This window comes from Colletotrichum higginsianum, chromosome 3 (genome assembly GCF_001672515.1).
Source record: "Colletotrichum higginsianum IMI 349063 chromosome 3, whole genome shotgun sequence".
NCBI classification, from domain to species: domain Eukaryota; kingdom Fungi; phylum Ascomycota; class Sordariomycetes; order Glomerellales; family Glomerellaceae; genus Colletotrichum; species Colletotrichum higginsianum.
Window position 1 is genome coordinate 2,122,141 of NC_030956.1, and position 18,372 is coordinate 2,140,512.

General features: G+C 57.7%; 4 protein-coding genes across 4 annotated transcripts; 1 reads left to right on the forward strand and 3 right to left on the reverse strand.

Annotated features, from left to right (window-relative positions):
* Nucleotides 1-843: 843 nt before the first annotated feature.
* Nucleotides 844-4,920, forward strand: CH63R_04193 (Phospholipid-transporting ATPase; the record flags this gene model as incomplete). Its single annotated transcript, XM_018299168.1, has 3 exons — nt 844-4,275; nt 4,342-4,751; nt 4,803-4,920. 3 exons carry the CDS (start codon nt 844-846, stop codon nt 4,918-4,920), a joined length of 3,960 nt encoding a protein of 1,319 aa, XP_018160414.1.
* A 358-nt stretch (nt 4,921-5,278) lies between these two features.
* CH63R_04194 (oxidoreductase FAD-binding domain-containing protein) lies at nt 5,279-6,880 on the reverse strand (the record flags this gene model as incomplete). The annotated part of the gene is made up of 2 exons (XM_018299169.1): nt 5,279-6,555; nt 6,784-6,880. The coding sequence occupies 2 exons, from the start codon at nt 6,878-6,880 to the stop codon at nt 5,279-5,281; spliced, it is 1,374 nt and encodes a 457-aa protein (XP_018160415.1).
* Nucleotides 6,881-7,838: 958 nt separating this feature from the next.
* CH63R_04195 (Fmi1 protein) lies at nt 7,839-9,384 on the reverse strand (the record flags this gene model as incomplete). The annotated part of the gene is made up of 2 exons (XM_018299170.1): nt 7,839-8,603; nt 8,953-9,384. The coding sequence occupies 2 exons, from the start codon at nt 9,382-9,384 to the stop codon at nt 7,839-7,841; spliced, it is 1,197 nt and encodes a 398-aa protein (XP_018160416.1).
* A 2,789-nt stretch (nt 9,385-12,173) lies between these two features.
* On the reverse strand, nt 12,174-15,162 carry CH63R_04196 (Fungal specific transcription factor; the record flags this gene model as incomplete). The annotated part of the gene is made up of 2 exons (XM_018299171.1): nt 12,174-13,968; nt 14,042-15,162. 2 exons carry the CDS (start codon nt 15,160-15,162, stop codon nt 12,174-12,176), a joined length of 2,916 nt encoding a protein of 971 aa, XP_018160417.1.
* Between the last annotated feature and the right edge of the window lie 3,210 nt (nt 15,163-18,372).

An 18,372-nucleotide genomic window follows, 5' to 3' on the forward strand; every position in this document is an offset into this window, starting at 1 on the left:
ACTTTATCACACGACATGGTTATGTAGATGAAACTGCACGAAACGACTCAATTTTTGAAATCGTACTGAAACTATGTAGATAGCTTGTTGCGCGCGCGTGTGTGTGTGTGTGTGTGTGTGTGTGTGTATATGGAGGGTTCTAGAATAGGGAATCATTGATACACTCTCCTCTGTTGTGTAGCTAGGTACCTACCTACCTGGTAACCAATCTGATGTGATAATTTATGGTCGCAGTGCTGTAGGACGTTGAGTGATAGAGAGCCGCCAGCAGCCTAGGTACTTACCTTACTACCTTACCTGAGGAAGCTTGGCAAGCTCCCCGCTAGCTGCCGCACAGCTGATCGCCACGTCCAAAGTGTACCCGCTGACATGTTCAGGCAGGCGAATTTACAGCATGCTCAGAGGCCACGCGGCTGCCTCCGTCACATAAAGCGCCTCCCCGTACCTCCCCTGAACGGATAGGTACCGTAGCACGTCCACCTAATTGTATCCGTTCAGCCGTTCCAGGCGACCTCATCCAAGCCTCCAAGCCTCTCGGCACTGCTTGCGACAACCCATTACTTGTCCAAAACACCACATCTCTTGAAGATACACAACACATCTTCTTGCGGGATATCAGCACCGTCATTGTGCCTGGACGTTCCAGCTCACACATCCGAGCGTCTGCGCCGTCCGTCGACTCGACCCCCCCCCCCCCCCCCCCCCCGACGCTATCCGATGCAGCTCCTTGATCAAAGGTAGCACAGGCACAGGCGACCGAACTCTATCGCGACTTCCCACTCCACGGCATCCGCCTAGAGACTTGTTGATTTGCATACACACCCTCCTCCCAATGTGGGCGGGATGCCTTCCCAAACTTCATACCGTTCCGCGGATCCGCCAGGCTCCCCGGGGAATGATTCTGATTCAGACCTCGATCTCGACATCCAGGAGCTCGATCCTGCGACCACAACCACCGAACGCAGTTCTGGCCTCATCCGACACGACCGCCAATCCACCGAGCACCGATCACCACGTATAGCACTGCGGAATCTTCGCATGGGGGGCTCACGCCGCGCTGGGCAGAAGGCCAGGGGATACGGCGAACTCGGCCAGAACCGTGACGACGCCAGCGAGGATGCCCAAGCACTTCTCGGCGAGCCCGGAGGTTCTTCGTCGCGGTATAGGGACGGAAACCCAGGCGCAGGCTCGGACGACGATTCGCCTCTCCTCCCCGGCGGCTCGCCTCCCAGGCGCCGCTCCTTCGCCGGAGATAGGTTCGAGCGCCTCACTTCCAGCCTACGACTCCCTAGCTTTATGTCCAATTCGGGCACCCAGGAAGCCGCCAAGGACGATGGGCAAGACCAAGACGAGGATGACCCGTCGAGCTCCCGTCTCGTTGCCGTAGGGTCATCGCAGGCGACAAGATTCCCTCCGAACCTCATATCCAACGCCAAGTACACGGCGCTCACCTTCCTGCCCGTCACACTATACAACGAATTCTCGTTCTTCTTCAACATGTACTTTTTGCTGGTGGCTTTATCCCAGGCGATCCCTGCCCTACGAATCGGCTACCTCACGACATATGTTGCACCGCTGGCCTTTGTGCTGGTGATCACCATGGGAAAGGAGGCTTACGACGATATCGAGAGGAGGAGGAGGGATAATGAGGCGAATGCGGAGGCGTATACAGTCTTGGTGTTCGAAGAGCCTGGCCGGGGGATGGTTTCTGGGCAGCGGTCTCACAAGAGGCTCAAGTCGGATTCCCTGAGGAAAAAGGGCAAAAACACGGTCAACAACCGAGACAGACTATCGGATATTCGAGAGGAAGAAGAGCGGGCCGAAGGAGACGGGCCTGTCGCAGAGCCGTCCTCATTTGTCCGCGAAGTCGGCCGAAAGTCGCGCGACCTCAAGGTTGGCGATGTCCTCAAGTTGAGCAAGGGGCAAAGAGTCCCCGCCGACGTGGTGATTCTGAAGTGCATCACCTCAGAGACGACAAATGCATCGCCCGTCATGGAGACAATCGCGGAGGAAGAATCGTTGCTGGTAAATACGGACGAAGAGCCCGAGAACGTAAAGTTACCAACAAAGGGCAAAGAAGTTGAGAGCAACGACAGCGGCGGCGGCGCAACTGGCGAGACTTTCATCAGAACTGACCAACTGGATGGAGAAACAGACTGGAAGCTGCGGCTGGCATCGCCCTTATCGCAAACCCTGCCCACGGAAGAGTTTGTTCGTCTCCGTGTCACGGGAGGTAAGCCGGATAGAAAGGTGAACGAGTTCTTGGGTACAGTCGAGCTACTACCCAGCAGACGAGACGCCCAAGATCAACAGGGAGCACTCGACGGAGACGAAGGAACATCGGCCCCTTTGTCGATAGACAACACAGCTTGGGCGAACACCGTCATCGCCTCCAACGCCACCACGCTCGCAGTCATCATGTACACTGGACCTCAGACAAGATCGGCGCTGTCGACCGCTCCCTCGCGATCGAAGACCGGTCTCCTGGAGTACGAAATCAACTCCTTGACCAAGATTCTGTGCGCCCTGACCTTGGCACTCTCTATCATTCTTGTGGCCTTGGAGGGCTTCGGCAACACCGAGGGCAACGTCTGGTACATCAAGATCATGCGATTCTTGATCCTTTTCTCGACCATTGTACCCATCAGTCTGCGCGTCAATCTCGACATGGGTAAGAGCGCGTACTCCTGGTTCATCCAACGCGACCCTGGTATTCCCGGGGCCGTTGTTCGAACAAGCACGATCCCCGAAGACCTGGGCAGAATCGAGTATCTGCTCAGTGACAAAACTGGCACCTTGACACAGAACGAGATGGAGATGAAGAAAATCCACGTCGGCACGGTTTCCTACGCCAACGAGGCCATGGACGAGGTCACGTCGTATGTCAAGCAAGGCTTCCATATTCAACCGACCACCGACCCTTCGTCGCACACGATGTTGATCACCCCTTCGTCGACGTTCGCAAACTCGACCAACGTCGGAGCGACCCGTACGAGAAGAGAGATCGGGTCCCGTGTGCGAGACGTAGTCCTTGCTCTGGCGTTGTGCCACAACGTGACGCCGACGACAGAGGAAGAAGACGGAAAGACCGTGGTCTCGTACCAGGCGTCTTCTCCAGACGAAATTGCCATCGTCCGTTGGACCGAGTCCGTTGGCCTCCGCCTCGCCTATCGGGACCGTACAAGCATGGTCCTCGAGTCAACGGAAAACGGCCGCGAGATTGTCCGCGTGCGCATCCTCGACGTCTTCCCTTTCACGTCCGAAGGAAAGCGCATGGGCATTGTCGTTCAGTTCTTTGAGCAGGCTCAGTCAACAGCACCGAATCTTGCCGATAGCGAGATTTGGTTCTACCAAAAGGGTGCTGATACGGTCATGAGCCCCATAGTCGCCGAGAACGACTGGCTCGACGAGGAAACATCCAACATGGCTCGGGAGGGTCTTCGCACACTCGTGGTCGGACGCAAACGTCTATCGTACGAACAGTACAAAGAGTTCACCGGAAGCTACCAGGCAGCTTCGCTAGCCATCGCCGGCCGCGACGCCGGCATGCAGCGTGTCGTGGCTCAGTACCTCGAGCGCGATCTGGAACTTCTCGGCGTCACCGGCGTCGAGGACAAGCTTCAGAAAGACGTCAAGCCATCGCTGGAGCTGTTGAGGAATGCCGGCATCAAGATCTGGATGTTGACTGGTGACAAGGTCGAGACGGCACGCTGTGTCGCCGTGAGCTCCAAGCTGGTCGCCCGCGGCCAGTACATCTACACCGTATCCAAGCTTAAGAAGAAGGACAATGCGCAGGACCACCTCGACTTCCTCCGGGGCAAGACGGACTCCTGCCTTCTGATAGACGGCGAGAGTCTGGCTCTGTTTCTGACCCATTTCCGGATCGAGTTCGTGTCCGTTGCCGTACAGCTCCCGACTGTTGTTGCTTGCCGGTGCTCCCCGACGCAGAAGGCGGAGATTGCGAAGCTGATCAAAGAGTACACCAAGAAACGCGTCTGCTGCATCGGTGACGGCGGCAACGATGTCTCCATGATCCAGGCGGCGGACGTCGGTGTTGGTATCGTGGGCAAGGAGGGTCGCCAGGCCAGTTTGGCGGCCGACTTCTCGATCGAGCAGTTCTTCCACTTGACCAAACTCCTGGTCTGGCACGGACGAAACAGCTACAAGCGCAGCGCCAAGCTTGCCCAGTTTGTCATACATCGCGGGCTGATCATTGCCGTCTGCCAGACCATGTACAGCATCGCCATCAAATTCGAGCCTGAAGGTCTTTACAAGGTGTGTTTCTCACAACCAGCCTACGGATCCTTTGTTTCCCTCTCTGACCACCAACCAACTATCTAGAACTGGCTTCTCGTGGGATACTCCACCGTGTACACCGCGTTCCCTGTTCTCTCGCTTGTCCTCGACAAGGACGTAGACGAGAACCTGGCTAACCTCTATCCCGAACTGTATAAGGAGCTCACCTCCGGGCGGTCACTGTCTTATCGGACCTTCTTCGTCTGGGTTGCCGTTTCAATCTATCAAGGCTGCACCATCCAAGGGCTCTCGCAGATCCTCACAGAAGTCGAGGGGCCCAAGATGGTGGCCGTATCATACACCGTGCTGGTGCTCAACGAGCTCCTCATGGTTGCCATTGAAATCACGACGTGGCATCCCGTCATGATCATCTCCATCGTCGGCACCTTTGTCGTGTTCGTGGGCTCTGTGCCGTTCCTGGGCGACTATTTTGACCTCCAATTCATCATTACACTGTGAGAAGCCCCCTTCTGCTTTGCATGCACCACCCACTAACCGTGACCCAGGGGGTTCATCTGGCGCGTTCTCGCCATCGCGGCCATATCGCTCATCCCGCCGTACGCGGTGAAACTCATCAGGAGGACGATGAAGCCGCCCTCGTACAGGAAAGTGCAGAGCACGTAGAGAGCATACTCGCCACCACCATCTTCATCATCACCATCATCATCATCAGCGTGCTTGGTCGTGGGATCTTCTTTCGTATCTATCTTACAAAAAGGGCGTCTGGGGGAGTCGGCTCCGGTTCGCGGCCACAGAGGTTGCCGCGTTTGCATTGTTAGGCGGAGTTGCCGGGCTGGAATCTTTACTTTGTAGGAGATATATTTGGATTGGGCCATCGACAGCTTCCAGAGTTAGACAGCGCTTATCGAATTCGAGTCTGTTCGGACAGTCTATCATACTCTCGTGCCTCTCCTTTTGGCATCGTACATGCGGTGCCTTTCTTCATGTATTGTACAGGTGATTCTCACAACAACGGTCCCTCTCACAGCTTGAGGACGATCCAGTCCTTCAGGGTGTCGGGGTTCTTCCTCTGCAGCGCGCCCAGCATGCCGCCCACAGGGCCCTGCAGCTGCCCGCCATCCCGCCACACCTTGGCTCCCGCGTAGGCCTCGACGAAGCCCTCGGGCCCGGACACCACGAACACGTTCTTGCCCGGCGCCGCCGACGTCGCGGAGGAGGAGCACGCGCAGTCGCTCTGCCGGAACAGGCCCCGCTTCCCGGCGTTGGGCGCGCCGTCCACCATGCCGAGGTGCGCCGTCTGCGAGTGGAACCGGCACCCTTCGACGGAGTGCGTCGTCTCGGGACCGCCTGGGCGGCACGTGAGAGAAGCGGCCAGGTCCGAGTCGCGGACGGCGGTGCCCTCCTGGTCGATCACGACGCGCACATCGAGCCTGTCGCCGTACTTCTCCTTCAACGCCAGGAGCTCCCTGCTGACGGGCGAAGGGTCCTCGGTTCCCACGGTCAGCGCCTCGGCCCGGATGCCGGACCAGGATCCAGGGCCCTCCGACGAGCGTCCTGAAAAGGGATTCCAGCTCCAATTCCACCACGACGCTGATGAGGACGACGGCGACGACGGGTTTGTCGGAGACAAGCTCCCGCCGCCCCGATAGATCTCGTCGCGGCTACGCACGGCCCAGAAGATGGTCATCGACGGCGCCCGGGGCAACGGGAGCACGGCGTGGGCGGCCTGCAGGGCGCTGGCGATGCCCGTGCCGCCCGCGAGGAACACGACGCGGTCGCCCCGCCCGCCGAGGCGCGAGCCCAAGTCGAACTCGCCATGCGGGCCGCGGAGCTCGACCGTGTCCCCCGCAACGGCGCCGTCCGGAGAAGGCGGCGACAGGCGGCTGAGATACGTCGACACCTCGCCGCCTCGCACCGCGCGGACGTACAGCCTCAGCGTGTCGTCCTCGTCTGCTGCCGCGTCCGGCGGGGGAGGAAGGGGCGTATATTCCCGCGCGACTTGGATCTGGGGCTGCTTGACCTCGACGCACCACAGATCAAAGACGTTCCAGAGGGAGGCGACGCCGGGGAGCTTGTTTGCGGGGGCTTTGAGGGTCAGGATGAAGGAGGTCGGGGAAACCTGTTCGCGGGCGACGACGGCGAAGGGGACGAACCTGCGGGCAGACCCGAGGACGGTCTGCTCGGCCGGGTCGGCGGAGGCGGGCGTGGAGGGGAAGAGCCATTGGGAGTCCCAGGCGACGCCGGCCACCGCGAGGAGGACGAGGAGGGGGAGGTACCGAGGGCTTATGAAGGATGCCTCTTGAGATGTGTAATGGGCGGGTTTGGCGGGAGTCGTGAAATGGAGGCGGCGACTAGCCAATGCCGGAGCCGGGGCCGGGGTCGGGGCGGTGGTGGTGGTGAGTGTGTTTAGCACAGATTGCAAGCGACGGGGTGCGAAAGATGTGCGCCTGGCCTGCCAACTGTGAAATTGCCGTGGCATGCGGCTGCAGTGCGTCGATGCCGTCGGTGTTATGGACCGGGACGTACCTGCGGCGGCGGAGGTTGGACGGAGCTGGTGACGCTGGATGCGGGCGACGGACCGGCCGGCCGCACCCGTGGCGGAAGCCAGCGCGGAAGACGTCATTCTGGGATGAGGCCTGGGTTTCCAAGGCTCAATTGTTGTTGCAGCGCGGAGACATTTTCTTATTGGGGGGGTTTGTTTTTTCGCGAAGGCGCTTCGATGCGTACAAAGTCGATGATGATGATGATGAGAGCCTCAAGAGGGCTGGCTACTTTGGCGCAATAGAGGAGATGTGCACGGTCACGTGAGTCAAACACGGCAGGAACCTCCAATGTCACTCAACCCGAACGACATTTCCAATCAATGGTATGTTAAGCAGTCGCAATGAATCCTGTTCAGTCAAATTCTCTCGGGTTTTATACGGATTGGTAAGAAATTTTCGTAAGCAGTGTGCTGGAGTTGGATTTGGTGAGAATTGTTTGAGTGCCGGGGTGCGAGTGTCGAGGATGACAACGTCCCAGACGATTCGATCTACAGCACATGCCTGCGACAAATAACTTGAAGCCTTACAATGACTGGGGGAGTACTCATTTCTCCTCCATAGTTTGAGTATACTGTGAGACCTTTTCTCTCGGGACTAGAAGCATCGGCTCGTCCCTTGACATACACCTGATCGTCAGTCCTATATACCTGGGCTGTGTAACGTCTGAGAACTCGTGCTGTTCCCGCAAGCGCATCAAAGCGACTCCGTTTCATTCTAATGGCTGGTGAGACCGAGATTCGACACATCTTCCAGAATCAAGCACCAAGCATCTCGGAATCAGCCCGCCGTAGCGCACTCACCGACCGAGTCCTTGCCGGCGGATGGACTGTTGAGGCTACTTGTGGTTAGAGAGCACTGTGAGACGGAAGCAAAACACTGCGTCCCAGACCGCAACTATGTGCATTTGACCCCCTCTACACTGTGTCTCCCGCTGAGCTTCCAAATACTCTAGGGGACGATGTCCCGTCCCGTCCATCTTACAAGTACCTCTTACACACCCAACCCGTCCTGATCGAACAAGATATATCCCCTCCCCTCTCACAGTCTCAGAATCTTTCGGTTCTCGTCGATACCCCCGCGGAACATGTCCGCAATCACCCGGCCGCCGAGGACCGTCTCCTTGACGATGCCCTCGACGTGCTTCGGCTCGACCCTGCCGTACCATATCCCCTTCCCGGCGAGCGGGTGCTTCTCGCCGCTGGTCATCCGCAAGCCCGGCGGAATGTACACGATGACGTTCCCCGCAAACTTGTGACCGCCGATGTGGCTAATCAGCCCGACCCTGGCCGCCATCTCCCCGTCGCCGCCCTCCTCCTCCTCCTCCTTCTTCTTCTTCTTCTCCTCCTGTCCCTCAGGCGCCGCGATCCTTCCCTTCTCCTCGCCGCCCTCGTCGACCTCCACGGGGCCCCTGGCGACGGCAACCCCGGACCCCTCGAGCCTCCTCTCGAACTCCTCCCGCAGCACGGGGCCCATGACGCCGCACCGCATATCCCGCCCGCCGTGCCCGCAGATCAGCACCAGCACGTCGGTGACGTCCCGCACCCCGTACAGCAGCGGCCGGTAGGCGGCCTCGCGCGTCAGCCGGTCGCGGTGGATCGGCGACAGACCGTCGTGCATCGGGTGCAGCTTCTCCGGGAGCAGGTACCCCTTGGCGAGCGCCTGGACGCTGTCGAAGCTCACGCGCGGCAGGAACGGCACGTACTTGAAGCTCGGCAGGAGGTAGGCGCTCGTCGTCTGCAGCTCGCTCCGCCGAGGCGTGGACGAGGGGAACGAGGCGTTGAGGACCGAGACGTTGTGCCATGGCTGCCGTGGCGGGCGACGTTCACTTACCGTCAGCCAGTCTGTTCACACACAAACACACACACACACTCTCTCTCTCTCTCTCTCTCTCTCATCTTGGGTGGCTTGTATGGCAGGGAATTTCATCATAGTCCTTCTCTCTTCATTTTCTTCCCGATTGCTCTTCTTTAACAGAAACTCCCGTGAGTGTGAGAGGGCCTTTTCCCAGACGTATACACTCGTATGTACATCGGGATCAACCAGGGAGGGGGATAAGTGTAAAAGAAAGAATCAAGAAACCGGTAAACAGGCCAACGAGTCAAGCCTCAAGACCAAAAAAAAAAACTCAAAAAAACTCAAAAAAAAAACTCACATCGCTATACGTGCCACCGCGCCCAAACAGCTCTTTCAGGTCCGCCGCAAGGTTGTCCCCGCTGTTCTCCTCCTCGATGCGCGACGCCCAGTCGTCCCGCCCCGTGCACGCGAGCACCTGCTCGGCGTACGCCGACACGACGCCGTTGAGCGGGGCCGTGCGGTCGATGTCGAGCCCGTCCGGCATAGCTGGTGTGGCGGCGCACTCGCACGTCGGCGAGGGACATGTCGGCACAAGCTCGAACGGCGGCGGTGGGGCCGACGGCCGGGGCCGGGATTGCGGTCTTGGTTTTGACGACGATGAGGATGACGATAATGCTGTTGCGGTGGAGGAAAATGAGCACGATGACGCCGACGAGGTGGTGGAGAGTCGCGGGTTCACCAGACGCCACTCTCTCGCAAGGCGCGAAATGGCTCTCGGTGCGGAATACATCCTTGGCAGCACACAATTTTTTTTGTCAAACGGTTTCCCCCCCTCCTTGTCCTACTTTCCCTCGGTCTGCGTTTCTGGCTACAACGACCGTATGCCGTTGCGTTGAATATTCGGGGATCGGATACACGTCTTGACGACGTCACCAAGACAGGTTTGCGTCCCGCGTATAGGGAGACAGATTAAAAGTGGGGGTTTGCAGCCAAAGGATGCAAACACACACGCGCGCATAAACCCATGCGAAGAAAGGATCGGCTAGATTGGTAATTGTCGATCAGTAATTGCCTGTTCCTCCTCGGTAGTAGTGCACAGTATCCGCAAAAGATAAGGTAAGGAATGTTGTTGGCGAGAAAGAATGGATCTGGATCACGGAGCCTCGCGCGGCGGACTTTGCAACAGCCCCGGCGCCGACCGGGAGTTAGACGGACACAGCAGGATGCCGATACCTAGGTCCCTGGCCACAGGCTGGGGACGAACGGAATGTTATGTAATCGTCCTCTCATCATGACCGGCCCCTCCGCCGACAGCCGCGAGCTGCTTTTCCCACTGACGCTCAGACCACACGGTCGTCGGTATTCGCAAGAGTCTGTCGCCCCTTCCGCCCCACCCCGATCAGCACAACACCTAGCACGGATACCACCGGTACTTGGCCTTCTATGTCCCGTACGTAAGTACTTGGGCAGGTGCCTATATCGTAGGCAGGCAGGTACTTGTGTATCTGCGACCCATCCATTCCCCCCTTTCACGTGAAGGAGACCAAAATCCCATCCGTCTCCGCCTCCGAACTCCGTCTTCAGGGGTGAGAGCACAGGAGAGGTCCCCCCCCCCCCGCCTCTCGGAGCCGAAATTCGGCTCCTGACCCGCAATCAACCTAGCATTATCTTGTGGCAGGGGATGCCTGCGCGCACGGCCAGACTGTTCCCCTTCCTCTCTTCTCTTTTCCTTGCTCCGTCCGACCTCTAGAAGTCTCGCGCGCGGCCCCGTCCTTCAAAACTCCCGACCCTTGCAACATCCCCCCCCCCCTTTTTGAACCCATTCCACAACCGGTGAGACGAAAAGGGAGGGGGGGAAAGGTACCCAGAGCCTCCTCCATCAGCCCTCAGCATTCCAGCGTACAATTGCCCGCGGCTAACTGTAGGGGCCCGGGCAGGCAATGGAGTCAGACAATTCCAACGACATCCATCTTTCGCGCACGCAATGCAAGATTGCCCCCACCCAAGTTCCAACCGACACGAACAAGCACACCGAGACCGCCGCACCGTCTCCACGGCCCGGAGCACGGCACCCACCCTCCCCTCCCAACAGGCTTGGCTTGGCCATCGCAACCAGGACAGACTAAGGTGTACTGTACCCAACCCGTGTCCGTGTCTTACCTGTCGTTCCTCGTTTTCACACACACACACACATACATAGCTTGTACGCACATCCTGGCCTAAGCTTAGAGACCTTGTCTTAGAAGTTCGAGGGGGGTGGAAGGTGTGAGCTATCCGAACTGGGCGAGATCGAACCATCAAATCACGTTGAGCCTCTCTTTCCAGTATGAGCGTGAGCGTGGGCGTGGGCGAGAGGAGAGACTGGGGAGGGGAGGGGGCAACGATGAACCACACACCCATCTTGCATTTCTCACCCACCCCCCCCTTATGAATCCGTCCGTCTCCCTCCCCAGATACATACCCAGAAGCCCAGAAGCGCAACAAACAAGAGTTCTCGCACCCAAAGAGGCATAAGTTGCGGCAAATTTACCGAGACAACATGCTCTGTACTGCAATGTCGTATCTCCTTTTCGTGCAGCAATGCGAGATTGGATTCTCCACCACCGCCACCTCCACCGGTGTGGGTGAGCGAGCGACCCGAGTTGGTGACTTGTGCAGTGTTGCTTGCTGTGCGTTTGGTGGTCCGCCACACCGGTCCGACAATCCGTCGACCGCGTTGGTTCCTCACAACGTCGGCGCCAAGATGCAAGAGACAGCCGGGCCACATGTTGTAGTCAGCCAGCGCTGGCCTTGTTCGTACGCTACCTACGGATGCACTAGCTAAGTAGGTAGGGTACGATAGGTCCTGGTGGACAGCTGGGCAGAGACAACCCCTGCTGGGTGGTTGTACCACCGTGGCACCGTCAACGTCGCCGCATGCTACCGTGGCAGCTGCAGCCACCGCATACAAACATTCTCCTGAAGCATCAGCCACCAGCCTGTCTCGCTTCGCTTGAGGAGAGTTGCATCCCGATATTTTCAACGCACCGTTGAGGAGCCGAACCGACGCATGCTGCATGCCGCATGCCGCATACCAGTTATGCGGCCGACCTGAGACATGCAGACAGATCCCTTCCACTTCTGTAATCTTCACGATGCAAGGGAATGCCCATAGGGCAGAAAGTAAAACCGTGCACGGCGTGGATGCATCGCCCCTCTTTCTCTTTCGTCTTCGTCTCGTGTTGCCTAGGTAGCTCTCACCATCCACAGATGGCACATGCTATGATTCTCTCTCTCTCTCTCTCTCTCTCTTGTTTCTCGCCATGCCCATCTGCATTTGCTGTCCCGACTGATTTGTATCCTTGGATTGATTTCTTCATGTACAGGGTATATGATGTTACATGGACAAGGGGAAGGAAATGCCAAACTCGGCAATCCTAATGTGTGCTTTTCAAAAACCTCGCAACGTCTCTCCAAAACACGCCCGAGAAGTTGAGGGAAATAAGCAAACAAAATGTTCAAATGCCACCCCGGACGCCGTAGATGCAGTGTAAATGGAATGAGAAAAACAACCCAAGATTCGGTGCACTGTGGGTGGGGTCAACCCCGTGTGTATACAATGTCCGCGAATCTGCCAAACATCGTATCCATTGGCTCCTCCATCTGCCAGCACTTTCCTAGAGGCAGTCGCCTAATGTCCTTTTCCTCGTCGTCGTTGATGAAAACCTTGCCGCCGGTCGAGGGCGCATCGCCGGGCTGGCTGCCCTGTAGAATCCTGATGGCATCCCGTCGATGCTCGAGGGCGGCTCGATGGGCTCGTGCCTCTTCCCAAACCGTACTTGCGGCGTCGATAACGGCGCCTGCGACAGCCAATCGGTCTAAAAGGACTGACACTTCCGACAAGGCGCCCTCGGCAGTGACCACGTCTGCGGCTTCCAGGATAACGTGGCTCATGAACGGCGGAGGCGCGCTCAGCGGAGTTCGCCGGGCCTGAAGCAGCACCTCCAACGCGCTCGTCATGTCCAAAACTCGACTCGACTCTTCGCATACTCGCCACAAGTATTGCAATCGGTCCGCCGGGGATAGCCGCTCCGAAGTGCACATGTGCCGGTGAAGTTTAATCAGTCCATGATGGTGCAGGAGATGGACTGTGAGGAATGTGCTGAGAGTCCCATCCTGAGCAGCCAGTTCCATGTTATCAGCGCTATAGGTGAATCGCTCGGGAAGGGATTCCTGCCACTTGATGAACCTCCCCCTAGTGCTCTCAATAAAAGGGGCGGTATCTCTATCCAAAGGAACGCCCTGGGCGACTCTGTATATGCTAGACATAACCTCTGCCCAAAGGCTGACTAGCTGGACAAGATAGGCCGACAACGACAATGGCGTGTCGACAAGCTTGGACGAGCTGGACGGATTTGCAGAGAAGAATGGAGTCTGCGACTCCTCCTGCTTTTCGAACACTTCCGCTTCACACGGTAACCGGATAAAGATGTCTCTGGCGTCGAGAGTGCTTAACCGGTTCGGGAACATGCCGTTCAGTCGTTCAAGTACGAAACATGCCCAGTACGTCCGTCTCCTGCTTTCCGAATAAGCCGCTCTGGCTAAGCCATACGGGAACACGGTCAGATGCGCGTTGATCGATTTGTCGAGCTCCAAGTTCAGCTGCAGACACGTAGCCATCGAGATCGCCGCACTCGACATGGCGTTTGCTTCGTCCGGGTCCGATATGGACAGGTAGTAGAGGGCTAGCAAGAGCCGAGTTTGCACGAGTTGTAGACCCGAGGCAGCGCGATGTTGCGCATAGCGGGCGACTTGGGCGTATTCGTGGGCGACTCTCTTGAGCCCGCCCGACAAGGCGACACCGACGGCGAGGATGCTATAGGTGAGCATCAGGTCTTCTGGAGACTTTGTATGAGCATTATCGATCACCCAGGATTTGAACGCTGTCTCGGGCAAAAAACGAAGGGCCATGGTGCTGTCGGTGTGTACGAAGAAGGAAGAGATTACGGTGTTAATTGACTGAGGGTCGGAGACGTACGGATCTGATTGCCATGCTCGGTTCAGCACATTCTCGTGAATACGAGGAAGCTCAATTGGCTGACGGTGCTGCCAGGATATGCTTGTATTGGCCGTCTCGCCAAAAGACATAGGAGGTTCGTCCCTCATCGAGGAGGAAGAGTCGAAGCCGAGTCGCATCCTCTTGTGAGGCATCGAGGGCTCCGGGCTCGGCTGGCGGTACGTGGTACGAGGGGAAACAGAGGCGCTGGAATTACTACCAGGACGGTGCATATCGTTCGGGTTGGCCGAGCCCCCCATACGCCTCATGTCTTCCGGTTCAGCGGGGGGCGTTGATGGAGACGTATTGTGGCCGCCTCGTGGTCTGTCAACCCAACTCCTAGTCAGCACAATTCGGTTGAATATGGGGAGACCAGCTCCGTACGGCCGTGGGGGCCCCCATTAACACTCACGCGTTCTTGAACTTGCAGATCCGTCCAAACTTCTCGCACTGCACGCAGCGGGGATAGTCGGGGTCGCACTTGATCTTCTTCTCTCTGCAGGTGACACATGCAATCGCCAGTCTCTTTCTTGGCTTTCCGGCCTTGGTCACGCCCCAGTGGGCATTGACAGCCTCGCCGTCAATGACAGTCTTGCAGTGGCTGCCATCGTCGTAAAAGTAGCACATGCCCTCCCCTGGCACCTCGGCGGCACGGACGAACCGGGGGAGAAAGTGGGTTCCCGTCCAGATCTTGGGGCCGAGACCATCCTTTGACGGGATCCCTTCGGAGCTCGAGGTACTGACTTGTGCCGATGCCTGCATTAAGCTGGACCCGGACGAGGGGCGGTGGTCTCGGTAGGAGGACCCCGCGTCTTTGTTGCTGGGATACTGGTACGACATTCTGTCATGCGTGGCCCGGAGTGAAGGATGGCTCTCTCTAGACACCAGGGCGTACTCGTGTTTTCCCGCCTCGTTGTGCATCGACCACTTACTGCTACCCAAGCCAATGTCGGATCTGGATTCCGGGCGTGGGTGTTCCGGCTCACGGTACCTTGGAGACCCAGACCCTGAGAACGAACGAGACAGCCCATGCAGCGCCTGCCTCTCATGGTCGTATCTCGCATCATAGGTACTCCGCGGCTGGGACATGGTCGGTGAAGTCTCCTGCGGAGGGAAGTACGAGGCGGCGTACGAACGGTCGCCCTGAGGCTGTGACATGCGAGGCCAGTCCAGGGGAGATGTTGCCGGGTATGTACCGGGGCGGTCGGACGATGGGGAGTGCAAAGGCCTGACTGAGGACGGGGGCCCAAACAAGCTGCTCAATGATGGTAGTTGCTGCCGAGGGGCACTCTGTGCCGAATTCTTACGGCTCGAGCCGTCATCATGACTCTTGCCTACAGTGGACATATCGGCCGTCGAGCCATGCTCGTAGTTGGACATAGGAGGAGAGAGGGGGCCGAATCTGGCGTTCCAAAGCTTTTCCACGGGAGGAGACGGTCTGGAGGAGTACGAGGATGAAGAAGGGCTAACCAGCCCGGGAGGAGAATCTGGGGCGGCCAATCGGGAATGAGGCTCCAAAGCTAGAATACCCATTGAGAAAGCGAATTGATGCCGCTGGGGGTAGAGCCGTTGGGCATGGACTGCCTGGCACACTTTCCAGTTCGACCTCCACGTTCTTGGGAGGGAATGGAGGATGGTGTGAGCACAATGTATTGCTCCAGGTGAGAATCGAGTCGGGCTGATAGCTCAGCGGTCTGGCCGCACTGCGGACTGCTATCAAGGTTGGCTGCTCTGTAAAACACGGCCGGGACGTGCCGAGAGAGTATGTGACCAAGGTCCAGGAGTACAATAAGAGACGATATCTCCCAGGTACGGCGTGTGGGTCTGCTCTGGCGGTTTCGATGTTTGCAACAAGGTTGGCTATGTTGTCTGTCCGTGCTTAAGGTGTTATTGACTCAAGAAGGGAAAATGTAAGAGAGTAAGAAAGGCAGAAGAAGGTGAGAAGGAGCAGGATGAAGGAGACTGGTGGCTTTTGAGTAAGATAGTAGGGCAGGCGCGGAGAACGCCTCAAGGTATGCATATCCTATCCACCTCATGTATACACATGTTCATGGGAATTGTTGCCCAGTTGCCCCTCTGTCCACACTCAGGGTAGCGAGCTGCAAGTGAGATACACCGAGGGGCCAAAAGTAGACACTAAGGAACAGAACCAACAAACTGGATTGGCTTGGCTTATTAGATTGGGGGAAGGGAGCCGGAAGGGGCACCGATAGAGTGCTGCAGGTGTACACGACGGGTAAGAAGTACCGTTCGTTCTAGGCGCACACACGTGCGGTGCATCTTCCATGGCCCTTGCCCGTGTCTCCGCTGTCTTTTTTGGCTTGGCAAGGATGGGGGGTGAGGATGGAGGCTAAACCAGCCTAGCGCGTTGTCGGCACCGACGGCATGGCGTGTGTGAGAAAAGCCTCGTCGAGTGGAGGAGGAGGAGGAAGATGAGGAGAAGGAGGGAGCCAGAGCTTTCAACGTGTACCCAGGAGACACAACTTGCATTCTCTCGAGGCATTCATCAGTCTGACGGATAGGGCCTGCACCCAACGTAGCAGCGTAATAAGGCACAGCGATGGTAAAACGGGGCAACTGGGTCCCGTTATGCTCGATGAGGGAATCCTGGCTGCATGCTTGCCAGGCAGGTCCAGGTGAGAGTGGATGACGGGGGGGGGGGGGGGGGGGGGTAAAGAAGTGTATCGGAGGGGTGACATGGAGAGCAAAGAAGCCGCGAAGGGAGGATAGAGGGGACGCCCGGTAGAGCAGACGCCCCTGGTCAGGGATGGCCTGAAAGCAGTAAGGAGGTCTTGGGCTGAGGATCCTTGAGGGTACGGGGGCGGGAAGGATAAGACGGGTAGACAACCAGAAGCGAAAACGTGCGAGGCATGGTCTAGGTTCGGTCAAAGGGCCAATCTCTGGCGACGACATTGTTGCCAGAGACAACGGGATAGACGGAATGACGGTACCGATCCTTTCTTGCAGACGTCTTCAGATGAAAAACCCCGAGATAGAGTTCCTGGGGTCTTCTGGCACTGTAATGTAGACGACAAAGTTTGATGCCGGATCACACTATGAACCTACTGTCAAGCCCCTTCTTCTCGGCACTAGGAAGTTGAGCGAAGGCAAACATTGAAGTGTGAAGAAGAGGACACATGGAGCTGCCATTCACCAGTGGCATTGCCAAGTCCAGAGCATTGGATAAACCGGGGTTAATGTGCTAAGGAGAAGGAGGAGGAGGAGGAAGAGGAAGAGGAGGAGGGGCCGGCGGGCGGGCGGCGGCGAGTTCTCTTGGAGGTTCGAAGGGTGGGTAATGAGTGTCGAAAATCCCTTGCCGTGATCCACCCAAAGCGAGCCAGATGGCGAAATGGACGTTACGAGATAGGCTCGGATTGCCAGGCGAGAAAATGAAATAACGAGAACGGTGAATGGGGTGTTGGTTCATTCCAAGACAGGCGGTTGTGGATCTCGGCGCGGGGTTGGAGCGCTGGTATCCCGTCACATCAACCCTGAGTGTCAGGGTGCAAAGCCAGCCCGTCCAATGGCGACAGGGCGGGAGGTAGACAGTTAGGGTACATGGCAGGTGGTGGATGCGACGTATCGTTGATGATCTGGCTGGTGAGTGGACTTCGGATGAAGGCGGCTTCAGCTGAAGGAGCCGGGTTTGCTCTGGGCCGTGGACTCGATGTCGTCCAATCCAAACCGTACCATACAGTAGGTAACCAGTAAAACGACCGCGGCGCCGCACACAGCACAGCGGGGCAGGGCCGTCGGCCGGCTTCCCTTCTTGCTGGCGTGCCTCGTGACCGGGGTCGTTGAGCACGATGAGGCGATACGTGCGGCCGCCTGGTGAGAAGGAAAGAAAAGGTACAAGGCCATCCAGCCAGGATGCAAGTGGCGTGTAAGTACTTACCTGCCTGTCTTGGGAGGTACCAGAAGCAGTCTTCGCAATGTTCTTGCGGGGTCCACGAGCACAAGGTTGACTCCCCTGCAGCGATAGCAGAGGCTAGTAAGACGCGTCCGGCATGTCTTCATTAGGTCGATCCCATTCCCCTGGGTGCACTGCGACGGTACGGAGGGCTGCGAAGATCTGGACCGAACCTGTTCAGGCCTGCAGCCGGCAGCGCAGCGTGCAGTAGATGGCAGAAGAGTGTATACCGAGAGGGCAAGAAGTCGAGCAATGGAGTTCCGCACCGAGGCTTGCCGGGTGGCCCTGCGCAAAGCCTACAATCCCGTCTCGGGTCTCGTTGTATTCGGGTGAGAGAGAGAGAGAGAGAGAGAGAGAGGCCATTCTGTTGACTTTTGTGTCTTCTCCGATGGCCGTAATGAAAGGTGGTAGGCGGTGGGTGGCTTTGGCCCTGCTGAGGGAGCGGGATCATCTGGTTTCCAAGAACGTCAACTTTGGTGAGAGCGGTTGAGGCGCAGGATCTGGCGAATAGTGAGGGATGGGCAGTAGTATTGTGGCATCATTTGCCAGGACCAAGTCGAAGCCAAAGCCAATGCCTGCCGGCAGGATGCTTTGTCTTGGCGGGGGTTTTGGCAGCCTCTCAGAGTCTTGCACAGAAGATTAACTGGCACGGCTGGCCAAGACGAGACAGTTCGGAGGACTGAGAGGCGTCAATCCGGTCCGGTAACGCCCTCCACCCGTCAGCCGTCGGTGGCAGCAGTCATGGAGTTGTCGACGCTAAGCAGGGAAGAAGGGAGCGAGCGTTCTGGGGCCGGTCGTTGGTCGTTGGTACGAATACCACGCTGTGTGCTAGG